At 43.7% G+C, this 12,666-nt stretch overlaps 1 protein-coding gene across 1 annotated transcript in view; it reads left to right on the top strand.

Moving 5' to 3' along the window:
- The window catches only part of iqgap2 (IQ motif containing GTPase activating protein 2), a 52,984-nt gene that overhangs the window by 5,576 nt on the left and 34,742 nt on the right, over positions 1–12,666 (top strand). The window contains exons 2-5 of the mRNA XM_076271000.1: positions 287–386; positions 8,669–8,825; positions 10,077–10,154; positions 12,243–12,319. Coding sequence (XP_076127115.1) covers positions 287–386; positions 8,669–8,825; positions 10,077–10,154; positions 12,243–12,319 — 412 coding nt within the window. The remainder of the gene's footprint in view (positions 1–286; positions 387–8,668; positions 8,826–10,076; positions 10,155–12,242; positions 12,320–12,666) is intronic.

A 12,666-nucleotide genomic window follows, 5' to 3' on the forward strand; every position in this document is an offset into this window, starting at 1 on the left:
TGTAGTATAATTACCTTGTTCATGTCCAACTGCATGTGGTACTTATTAGTAGTATTTGTGATTTAAAACAGCATAGACTCTTCTCTTAACTTTGTCCTGGGTGGTCCCATTGTGCCACAGTGCATGAGTGTGACCACCTGAAGGACCGCAGGAAATCCCTCCTCTCTCTCTCTCTCTCTCTCTCTCTGTTTTCTCTCTCTCTCTCTCTCTCTCTCTCTGTCAGTCCTTCTCTTCTCTCTTCATTCGCCTTTGACTGTGGCTGTTTGTTCCTGTGTTTATATTGCAGCCATTGTGGACGACGAGAGGCTCTCGGCCGAGGAAATGGACGAGAGGAGACGGCAAAACATCGCCTATGAATACCTGTGTCACCTAGAGGAAGCCAAACGGTGAGCGGCTAGCTCTGGCTACTTCGGGCTAGGTCATCAGGCATTAGCACTTGTCCCGTAGGCGTTGTCCTGTAGGCCTCTTCTCCTGTGGGTTTGAAGGTGGTCTATAGGGCTGTACCTGTACTTGACCTGGGTACCCCTAGTCCGGTGTGTATATTGTATGGGTTTATGGTGTCTCCAAATATATACTTAAGGTCAATTGCAAAGGCTGTAGATAGCTTTTTGTTGTATGTGACTTGAGTGAGAGCTGTACTATTGAAATATACGAACTTCAGCTATATTTCACATGAACCATGGTGTCCATTCAGGGCTATTTTTGCCTGATCATGAGCAAAAGGCAACCAGGTTGTTCCATTACAGTGTTTCAGATTATTCAAACATTCAAGATGCTATTTTAGCAATAATAGCTACACTATTAATATTTAATTCAAGTCCGCACTGCAGTACTTCTCTTTCATATTGTATGACACAACCAGTGTACTTCCTGCCAAAAATATGAGCGTGTGTGTGTGCGTGTGTGTGTGTGCGTGTGTGTGTGTGTGTGTGTGTGTTTACACGTGCACACACATCCGGTATTTCACCACTCCCTTTGGGTACTGAAATTGCTCCGAGTGCTATAGATGCTGGTGTGCATGACCAGTGCCAAGAATCGTTCTAAGGTTTGGAGAATGGATACAGTGCTCAGTTCAGTCCTTAGAGCTGCGTTAAGGTTAGTATCAATGGTGTTCAGATATCACAACACATGGTCCAAGATCTGGTCTGTGAAGGCTGCCAGCCGGCTGTGGTTATACACTGGCGTGCACTGTTGGCTCAGCTAACCAACATGGGGCTTACCCCGGCACTTAGGTACACGTACAGGAGAGCATAAGTTTGACATCTTCATATTAAATCACAATAACTACAATGAGGCTTAAATAGGCTTATTGACTTATTATCAGGGAGGGAGTTGTTAGAATTAAGATCATATATCATAACCTTGAGTGTTTTGGCTTATTTAGTATTTCTTGGTAATGCGTGAGTCAGCTTGTCCACCTCTGAGAGTCCTTTCCTCTTTTGTTCGTCTGGACTCTCCTCTGCCACTCTGCTGCAAAGCCTCTATTCTGGGAATCCTGTCATCTTGGATTAGGATTATAATGCCGCTTGCTAATCGGCCTATTAACGTGGCAGTAGCATTCACATCTCATCGCGTGCTATCAGAGTCAGACATCAACCAGGAGAGGAGAGGGCAGAGGTCTCACAGTATTTGTGTTAGTTTACCTCATACCCCAGACCTGCTCAACCTAACCAACCAAATAACCAAACCAAACCCAACCAAATATTTGATAGATTTACCTTATTGTATGTGTGCAGTCTCATGCTTGTGAATGGAGGGATGTATGACAGGAGTGAAAGATCTAAAAGTCTAAATTTGGCTCCTGTGGGCTTTGGAATGAACATGGGAAGATTACGCATGGATATTCTGTGTGTGTCATGAGTAACCAGAGGCTATGTGCCATATCCCTGACACACACACACACACACACACACACACACACACACACACACACACACACACACACACACAGTCAGTCAGTCAGTCATGGGTCATGGAAGATATCCGCTCAGCACGGCAGCTGACACACACACACACACACACACACACACACACACACTTTTCCCACTTACCGTAACCCACCCCCTGTTCCAGTGAGTATTTTAAACACCTGGACTTTGGACCTGCTGACTTAAGTAAACAGAAAGTAAGCTTACTCATGATTTTTTCATTTTTCTAAGATAGGGGATCCCTTTTGAAAACTCAAAGTTGAGATGAAAGCATGCACCACTCAAGAACCAAGAACACTGTGACGTAAATGTAATCAGACGTGTAAAGCAAACATCTCCTGTTGAGATGAGGAAAATCTCTTTCCCACAGACCATGCATTTGACTGCTCAGCACTGACGTCAGGCCTGTGACATCATGAAGTGGCCTACCTACTGTACATCTTCATTCAGTACTTTGCTTTCCCAGAGCTCAATACTTTACCAGCACTTTCTCCAGACCTCAGCCAATAACCCCACGCTCATTCATTGGAATCACTAGATCAAACAATGGGCTTACCATAAACTCTAAACTTGGTAAGACTGCTGATAGTGATACTTGATGGTAAACTAAACACTAAACTGGATTTCTGTCCTTGTAGGTCTTGTAGACAGAAGCAGGGAAAAAGCAATATCAGTAATGGTATCTATATGGTATCTTAATTTGACTCTTCATAGCCCGCTGTCTTGATTTGTTATGATTTATAAATATCTGTTATCGATTGAATGTGATGTCAGTGTCCATAGGATAGAGAATGTGTGCTCTCAGCTTGAAGTGCAGTTAAAGTACTGTAAAGTAAATCATGGTTAAAGTAATGTTTTGTTGAGGCATATCAAGTGGCTGGGAATGGGGAGTGGACGGAGTGGGCGGGTTTGTTTACACATCTCTGGCACCAGCTTGATTTGCAGGCCTTGAATATTCCACCTTGCAGAAATCATAGGGCCGATACATTTACATGTACATGGACTTAAAGTTCAGCATATTTGTCTCATCCACAGAAATACGTTAGCCGCACAGTAACGTGCCATATCAGTATATTAAAACCATAGAACTTCCAGCATTGCACTGAAATACATGTATGAGTTATGTTTGCAATCCAGCAGATATTTGTTCTCAAAAATTATGAGCACTAGCAATTTTAGTTTTAGTGTGCACTGATGATAGTCTGAGACCGAAAACATTTTGCACTTATCACTGGGTAGCACTTTTCACTAATTTACCGGCTGTGGTTATACACTGGCGTGCACTGTTGGCTCAGCTAACCAACATGGGGCTTACCCCGGCACTTAGGTACACGTACAGGAGAGCATAAGTTTGACATCTTCATATTAAATCACAATAACTACAATCAATAGAAATAAAATAGGCTTAATGACTTATTATCAGGGAGGGAGTTGTTCCTCTTTTGTTCGTCTGGACTCTCCTCTGCCACTCTGCTGCAAAGCCTCTATTCTGGGAATCATGTACTACTTTTCACTAATTTACTTTTTATTAAATAAGTCTGAATTAAACCCGGCACTTGTTTGTGGCGCGACACTCAATTGACCCTACTAGCCATTTTAGCACGAGCAGTAGGATTTTCCTTCTTTTTCAGAGTATTGAGGTTCTGTCTTACTCTGCAGGCTGGACAATGCCAGGAAGAAGGTGCTTGTGGGGCTACAAACATCTCTGGACCTCAGCGTGGTGGTGTTGGCTTTTCACAAGTGCATTGTTCAGCCACAGGAAGTAGTGATCACTATGAGGGGTTTAGACGCTGTCAGGATGTGCTTTGTTCCATCATTGGGTCATCCGCTGCTACGTTTAGCCGGATAGACATGGGGTTTCATACTGGGATTGACTCATCATTTTTGCTGGCCTGCTTTGATTACCAGTAATCCCTCGAATGCTGTATGTTTCAAATGGTTTATCAAGCATGGAACATACCGGTTGTATTCATTCATATTCTCTGTTCAAGTCATATTTCATTTGGTGTCAGTCAACTATCATCATTTAAGCTCCATCAAAGAGTTGGAGTGTACTGGAGCAACAACAGGCTATTTCCCAGTTGCTGGGCACCTTTATATTCATCATACTATTATTTGTAATTGCCCCATGAGGACAAGTCTATGCTTGACTGTTTCTTTTAGAGCCTTTTATCTTGTTCTAAAGCCATCATCACCATATTCGGTAGTTTAGGCTTTGATCTAGGAAAGAAAAAAGAAACAGTTGCTCAGATGTGACAGTTGAGCAAGACTCCTGACCGCAGCAGCACACAGAGGTAGAAGCAGCAAGACTACATGGAGTAGCCTTAGCCTACTGTATACTCCTGGTGACAGCTGGTTTACCAGATTGAAACCTGGGGATGCATAAGCACATCTTTGTGGCCATTACTGGCTCTCTGTGAGTGTTCTCCCATCGGAACCTCTAGGTCCCTGAATGAATGGCTCTGCTGTTTCGAAACAATCAATAGCACTCTGTCAACAGAGTCTGGTTAGTTAGTTTAGGTTTGGCAGTTGAGCTAATTTGTGTCACTACATGTTCCTGTGTTAAGAAATAGAAGGCAGCTTGTTTAAAGCAGCATACACAAAGGGGAATAGAGGTTCTTTATGCACCTGTGGCACTGCCATCTTTATCGCCGAACCAAGGGTAGGTATCAAACATCTCCAGGGTGGAGTTGGCCTCCGATTGAAGCGTCTGGCTGGAGCAGGGTGTCGTGTGCGAGTCTGTCATCGCTGTGAGGATGAAGAACTGGCACACAGGGCATCCAGATCGCTTTGTGCTGACAGACAACAGTACTTGTGGGTGGGTGATGGAGTATGGAGTGTGCATGTGTATATGTATATGTGTATGTATACTGTCTGTCTGTCTGTGTGTGTGTGTGTGTGTGTGTGTGTGTGTGTGTGTGTGTGTGTGTATGTGTGTGTGTGTGTGTGTGTGTGTGTGTGTGTGTGTGTGTGTGTGTGTGTGTGTGTGTGTGTGTGTGTGTGTGTGTGTGTGTGTGTGTGTGTGTGTGTGTGTGTGTTTGTATGCATCTGTGTATTTAGAAGGGGGCGGCTAATGGAGAGAAGCGCTGACGCCTGTTTGGGCAGGATCATTGTCACCACGGCACGCCACACACACACACACACACACACACACACACACACACACACACACACACACATACCCTCCCCTTCTCCTCCTCCCCTTCCTCTGGAACTCTTAATTAACTGTGCCTCTCTAAGTCCCGGCTGCAAATCTGTCAGGGGCTGAGAGATGGGGAGTCGCAGACCCCCACTGACCCTGCTGGCCTCATACACATAAGCAGCTCTATTTGGACTAAGCAGACGCACTCGTGTCAGAATATATCCTAGCATAGCCTATAGCCTAAATCACCATCCCACTGAAATCCATCATGCCAGTACATCTCAACTCTAAAGGTTCTGTGCAGTAGAGACAAACGCACAAAGTTGAGTCCTATTAGAATATGGAACATGGTTGTTTCCTGAATCAGCTCTATAGGAGACATGTAGTGCTGTATAGAGCTGGTGGATATCAGTGGCATTGCATAGCGCTGATATCTGACTGTGGTTTACACTGCCCTGGTTCTAGTATGTGTTTTGATTTATTCTCACCTCCAATGGTTATAGTGGCCTAGTTTGCTCAAGAAAATGGTGCCACACACTGTCATGGTTTGAACTTTAAAATCTGCTGACTAGGAAAGCTTTTTTTTGTTTTTGTTCCTGCGGCGGCCCTGAATTTTGTTTTTGTAAAACCTCACTACCACAGGCTTCAAGGTCAGCTGTAGTGTCTCGTGTCGGTAGTGGCTGTTTGACAGTCCAAAGCATTAGGGATAAGGGTTCTTAGGACTATGTCAGTCAGAGATGTAGCCAGAGAGGCTTGGTTTTGAAATGATTAACCCCTGTTGGCTGTGAAGCCATGTGGCATGGGCATACCCTAAATACCTCAGGAGAATCATTCTTGTGCTGGTCCCCCACACTTTTAATGTGTAACCTTACTTGACATCGACTGATTTACTGCACGCAAAGAATACACCATGTTTTGTTTGAAGGCTTAACAACATCCATTGATAACGAGAGAAACATAACTTCTTCCTCTAGGATGAAGCTTTTTACTCATCCATTTGGATGAGTGACAGTGATGGCACATCTGTAATTTTGCTTTTAACTGCGTTCCATCCTTGCTTATCATGGTCTCTTTTTTAAACCTGATGGGTTTGATCGATGTGTTCATCTATGTGTTTATCCATTCAGTGGTGGAATTAGTCAGCCAAGTTAACGTCATCTTACGAGACCTAATGTCTCCTCAGCACACTCTGAACGTCTGAACGCAGTGACCTTTACCCTAATCTGGAGATGTATGGCATCCCTAATCTTCATCCTTACTTCATCCTCACCTCATATTCTGGGACTCATTGTTACCTGTAGGCTTGTTTTTAGATGTTGACATGTGTTCCACTAGATTGGATTGGACTGGTTTGATTGGTTGAATTGTTAGGTGCCAATTGTTTTTTGCCACTTCCAAAAACTATTAGGGATCGTTGGTAATGATTTGCTAAACAAATTATGAAAAGCTTCCGAATCTGTAAACCATTCCAGAGCCCAATGTATTCCTCCTCTACACACACACACACAAACACACACACACACACACACACACACACACACATACACACAGGCATCTGTTAAACATCAGCGTTGGTGCTACAACAATACAGCTTTGTTTGAATAGGTCAAAGCTCCAAAATGTTCAGTTGCTCAGTGTCTGTCATTCCTGGCATTGATATTGTTTTGTCTATTTTGTAGACAAACATGTGTGACAGTCTTGTCATTTCAGTATATTTTGCCAGGGGTACCCTACAGTAGAGGGATATGGATAAGCCTTATTAAAAAGAAAATTTAGGCCTACATCATAAAAGACTCATTAACATGATAATTCTTAATATCCAAATGTTCGTACCATACTATCATAACGTGTTTGAAAATGTGAGCCTTAAAAATCTACAGAAGTATCCTATTTAACTTTTGACAATGTCTTTACTATCATCTGTCCCATGACTGTATGACTAGTGAGGGAGTCAGTAATGATCAGAATTTTATACATTTTTACTTTCTAGTGGGAGTGAATTTCATTTATTTTCCTTTTTATCATAGGACACACTTTGGGTGTGGTGTAACCCCCTCTCTTCGAAGAGCTCTCCTACATGCATTTTGTTTGGCAACTGCAAAATATACTTGTGAGGTTGTTCAGATATTGATACCGATACGGTTTTGTGTGTCTGCTTTCATTGGAGCACTTTTTGAAGCCCACATGAGAACGCGGCTGGAGGTCTCTGGCTGTGTGTTTGTGTGTCAGTGGTGTGTCTGTGTGTGAACTGATTCTGGGTTACCCCAGATTTCCTCTGCGCTGCCCTTCATTGCCAAAACATGGCAGGAAGGAAGTAGCTATGTAATCCGCATTGCTGACAGAAAACCTCACAGAAACATGCACAAGCCCTACACCCTGAGGTAAACTACACTGACCCCTAGTGGTGTGGGGGGAGGGGGGGGGGTTGTTGTGGTTCTTGTGGCCGGAGCTTTAACCTTGACCACTCTCTGCACTGCTTTCAGGGGAGAGAAAAAGATTGCCAATGTTGACCTGGAGTTTCCAGGGTGCCAAAATGTACTTTAAGTGGACGCACAGAGTCCAGTGTGAGAGCTGGTCCAAGGTTATGTTTGTTTATATGGATTTGTTTCCATGGTGACCTCACATGGGGGCACCAGTGTGCCTCCTTAGAAATATTTCAAGTTGAACATTTAAGACTGAATTGACTGAGAGCCTTGATTGGTCCTTTAAAGACAGTGTTCTAGTAGGTGTTAGTATAGGAGTTTAAGAACTTATATTTGAAGTGTTTGGTTCCAAAATGCTAGATCCTTCATATTAATACATTTTCATAAATATTTTTTTTACATTTGCAAGTAACTGTTGAACTGTAATTGGGTATTGTTATTTGATTTACAGTATCTTTACTCATTCAAAACAACTGCAATTTCACTAGCGACGTTTACATGGACAGTTTTTTTGTCATTCCGATTAAACTATTCCGATTAAAAAAATTGTGCCGTCTGTTTACATGGGGTACGTTCCATTCCGATCAGGTGCTCTCAAGCGCTTTAGAATCTTTGATCGGTATAGCCATTGTTGCCTACTTTTCCTTGAGAAGATAAAGCAGTCTATCTGAATGATCGTACACATGGATGTTCATTCGGAATAGGAGCGGACTACACCACTTTTTTCATTCCGATTCAAATTCTGATCGGATCGAGAATTTTCATTCCGTTTGAGGTGTTTATATGACAATTTATATTCTGATTAAGCTTATTCCATTTCTAATCAGAATAGAATTGTCTATGTAAAGGTGGCTATTGAATACCTGAAATACACAATTAAATAACATGACTTTTTTGGAACGTTTTGGAACCAAACTCTTCATGTGCACATAGTAGTGATGGCCTTTGGCCCAATATGTAAAAAGAAATCACTGAACTATGAAATCAAATCAGAATTAAATATTTTTTTTGTAAGAAGTGATTCAGAAATGTGCTTGTGTACATTTGATTGGCAAAATAAATCACAAAAATGATCGATAAAGAATAAAAATGCACTGGTATTTAGAAAGAAGCTCCACGAAGCCCCAGGTTAGTAATAACGCCCCCCCCCCCCCTTCTCTCCTCTGTGTCCTCAGGTGGATAGAGGCATGTGTGGAGGAGGAGCTCCCGCCCACCACGGAGCTGGAGGAAGGCCTGCGCAACGGAGTCTACCTCGGCAAACTCGGCAAGTTCTTCGCACCCAAGATGGTGTCTGAGAAGAAGATCTACGACCGCGACCAGTCCCGCTACAGGGTATGCAACAGCTCAGCTTTCATCTCGAGTGCACCGCTGGAACAGTAACGTAGTTTGGTGCCAACATAGAAGGAAAAGTTAGAAAATTTCGCAGTTTGCCAAAGTCACTGAGTCAGTTGTCATTCACCAAAATAATTCAGTGTAGCCAAGTTGATTATAGCGGTGCGTGCATGTGAAACACGCTTAATATTCCACCTCTAGATGCCCTGATGCTACTGGTTTGATTCAGCTCTGCACCACTGACCATCGGCTGTGTGGATATTGTAAATAGTAGAGGACAGATGAGCAAAAATCTATTTCCCATGTGTCATGCATGAGTTAAGTGGCCATAGAATAATAGCAGAAAGGTACAATAGGAAAGTAGTGGACAGACAGGGGGCAGTTAGGAACTCAAGGAATGGACATGAGCATGGACATGAGCAGAATGTGATGATTTTGGTCTTGAGTAAGTGCTGTAAGTGCTGACGAGAAGTGCTTGTTGACATAATAATGAACTGTGGGGGTAGGCATGTGCCGCCCATCCAGTGAAACTCACACTTACACAAACTTACACACACACACACACACACACACACACACACACACACACACAAACAAACATACAGTATAACCAGGCACACAGGAAGTGGCTTGCAATAAATGCAGTAGACAGACATCCCCACATCACACACCGTTCTTCTCTTTGGGAGCGTGGGATAGGCATGACCCCCCCCCCCCCCTCCACTCAGGGTTTCAGCTGACACAACACAACACACACACACACACACACACACACACACACACACACACTGTTTCTCTCAGCAAGATTAAGCTTGCATGAATGTTAAATTGTTTGTAGTTGACACAGCATACAGTGTTCAACCTCATTGGCAAGTAATGGAACTAATAATCTACTCTCATTAAATTGGCAATATAGATTACTTTTGACCAGTTCAGATAACTAAACTGACACCCAACTGAAGTTCAACACTGCTAAACTTCCCAGACCAAAATTTCACATAACGTTTGATTATAATTTTTTCCTTTTGTTTACAAGTGTTGATTGGTGTATAGTAACTATATCTGTGTGTGTGTGTGTGTGTGTGTGTGTGTGTGTGTGTGTGTGTGTGTGTGTGTGTGTGTGTGTGTGTGTGTGTGTGTGTGTGTGTGTGTGTGTGTGTGTGTGTGTGTGTGTGTGTGTGTGTGTGTGTGTGTGTGTGTGTGTGTGTGTGTGTGTGTGTGTGTGTGTGTGTGTGTGTGTGTTGTGTGCAGAGGACCGGACTTCACTTCAGACACACAGACAACACAGTGCAGTGGCTCAGGGCCATGGAGTCCGTTGGTTTGCCCAAGGTGAGGCTGGGCGTCTCCAACCTTCCGGTGCTGTTAGCACGGATGTTGCAACATACACACACACTCACACACACACACACACACTTACTTTCTCTTTCAGTGTCTCTCTCTTTCTTTAACGTCCTGTTACCCTAAATCCAGATGCATACAGTAATTAAAACAAATTAAATAAACTCAATGAATAATCCACATGCATACCTATTCATTGAGTTTATTTTACTCATGTGTACAGTCTCCAACAAATCCCTCCTTATGTAAGTGTACAAACATGTATTCAGGCAGTCGCTGACTCCAATTTAGATGTGCACAAGTGCATGGAAGGTAAGCTTGTTGCTCTGAGTAGTATCAACTGGAATGCTCCCTAAAGATCTTCCCACTAGAAAAGCTGTATGAGCCTCTTGAATCCAAGATGGCTGCCCCGTATATCAAAAGTGAGAAAGTTGCACTTCTGTCTTTTAGTTTCATCAAGTCAGTTGTACACAGAGTACTGTCCAACTTGTAACTATGGAGATGTTGCTACGCTGCTGTAAAATGCCTAAAGCGTTGTTATCAACTGTATTGACAACTGGACAACAACTAGTATTGCTAACAGTTCTCAACAATGGTCAGTTTTCTGACTCTGAACTGGAAGGCAGTCAACTCGGGCTTGGCAATTTCCCACCTCAGGGTTCCAAATTCTGAGGCAAATGCAACGTGCCCTCTGTGGTGTACAAGCTGTCTGCCTATCTCGTCTCTCCCCATAGAGTCTTGATAACACAGCTTTATGAGACTTTCCCTCACCTGTAACTGTGAAAGCAAGACTTGCTGCAGTTGGGGCAGAACTTGATAGGGCAATTATCTCAAAGGCATAATTCATGGAGGGGTCGGGCCACGCCGGGCCACACCCGTAAAAGATGAATGGGAATGTGAGATGCACCCTCCATTCAGTGTCGTGCCACAATCAATTCCCTTAAATATTCAGCCAGCACATAGAGGTGGAATAGAGTTGCCTGAGGCACCGACTCTGCAGTCATTTAATCAGTCTCAGTCAGCAGTGTGTCGGAAAGTTGTTGCTGTAATCAAACATCTGGGCCTTTTCTCAAGCCCTATCTGAAGTACGCCCCAGGGGGGATGTGAACACAGTCACTGTCACCAACTGTCCACAAATGTCCATGGGGGCATAACCACAGCAGCACACCAACACACCAAAACACCAACAAACCAGCACTGCTGACCAAATGGAAAAGGAGAACAACATTGTCTCCTCTGCCAGGCCACTTACATCATGCTCAAGGTCTGTGGCTGCAGTTACTTAGAGACTTATGTAATCTGCATGTCTCTGACTGACTGAGAACGTGTTGTAGTTACCTAGTTAAACTTAGTTAAAGTGTAATAGGTCTGGCATGCCAAAGGGTCACTATGGTGGATTATTTCAAGTGTTTAGCCAGATAAGGTGTCCATAAAGCCTTATACTATTCTCTACCAACTTGATGTCATTGACTGAGGCTGTAATTGTGTATTTATATTATAGAAGACATTCGCTATGTCCTTATATAGTATAGTAAGTATATAAACTCTTTTGATCCCGTGAGGGAAATTTGATCTCTGCATTTATCCCAATCCGTGAATTAGTGAAACACACAGTGAACACACAGTGAGGTGAAGCACACACTAATCCCAGCACTGTGAGCTGCCTGCAACAACAACGGCGCTCGGGGAGCAGTGAGGGGTTAGGTGCCTTGCTCAAGGGCACTTCAGCCGTGCCTACTGGTCGGGGTTCGAACCGGCAACCCTCCGGTTACAAGTCCGAAGCACTAACCAGTAGGCCACGGCTGCCCCCCTAGGATATTTTTTCTAGTGGAACAGCATTAGTGGATTTATGAAACTGGGATGCAGATGATCCGTCTGCGGTGCCGGTGACGTAAATACCCAGAGTGCTGCTAACTCTTGAGTAGATCCAGGCCTGATGCGGTGCCAGATCTTGGCCCAGATGCAAGCCAGAATCAGCTACCCCTGGGTTGTGTCTGTTTCACCCAAGGGGTCCTGTGCAGGGCCAAGGCCTCTCAGTGAGGATGACTCACTTATTAACCACATGGTTTCCCCTTTCAGATCTTCTACCCCGAAACGACAGATGTGTACGACCGCAAAAACATGCCCAAGGTGATCTACTGCATCCACGCGCTGAGGTAAGGCAGAAATGGTGTGTGTGTGTGTGTGTCTGTGTGTGTCTGTGTGTGTGTGTGTGTGTGTGTGTGTGTGTGTGTGTGTGTTTGGGGGAGATTTCCAGTGAATGTATTTATGTGTTTCCTCCCTTTCACCACTCGCCCATCAAACAAATCTACCCCACCCCCCACTGGACACTCTCCACCTCTCTTGTCCAAGAGCTGGATTTATGGAGAGGTCTGGAAGTCACCCTTATGCCTAGATCCAATATTTCAAACTGAGTTGCAGCGCTTAACCCTGTTATTTTTTTAATCAGTTGTGAGATAATGGTGATTCCAATGAATGTCGATGTGTCTCTCTCTAGATTAAC

This window comes from Alosa pseudoharengus, unplaced genomic scaffold (genome assembly GCF_046254945.1).
Source record: "Alosa pseudoharengus isolate Yale_2024_CS ecotype anadromous, Long Island Sound unplaced genomic scaffold, YU_APseudo_1.1 YU_APseudo_1.1_scf_6, whole genome shotgun sequence".
NCBI lineage: Eukaryota > Metazoa > Chordata > Actinopteri > Clupeiformes > Clupeidae > Alosa > Alosa pseudoharengus.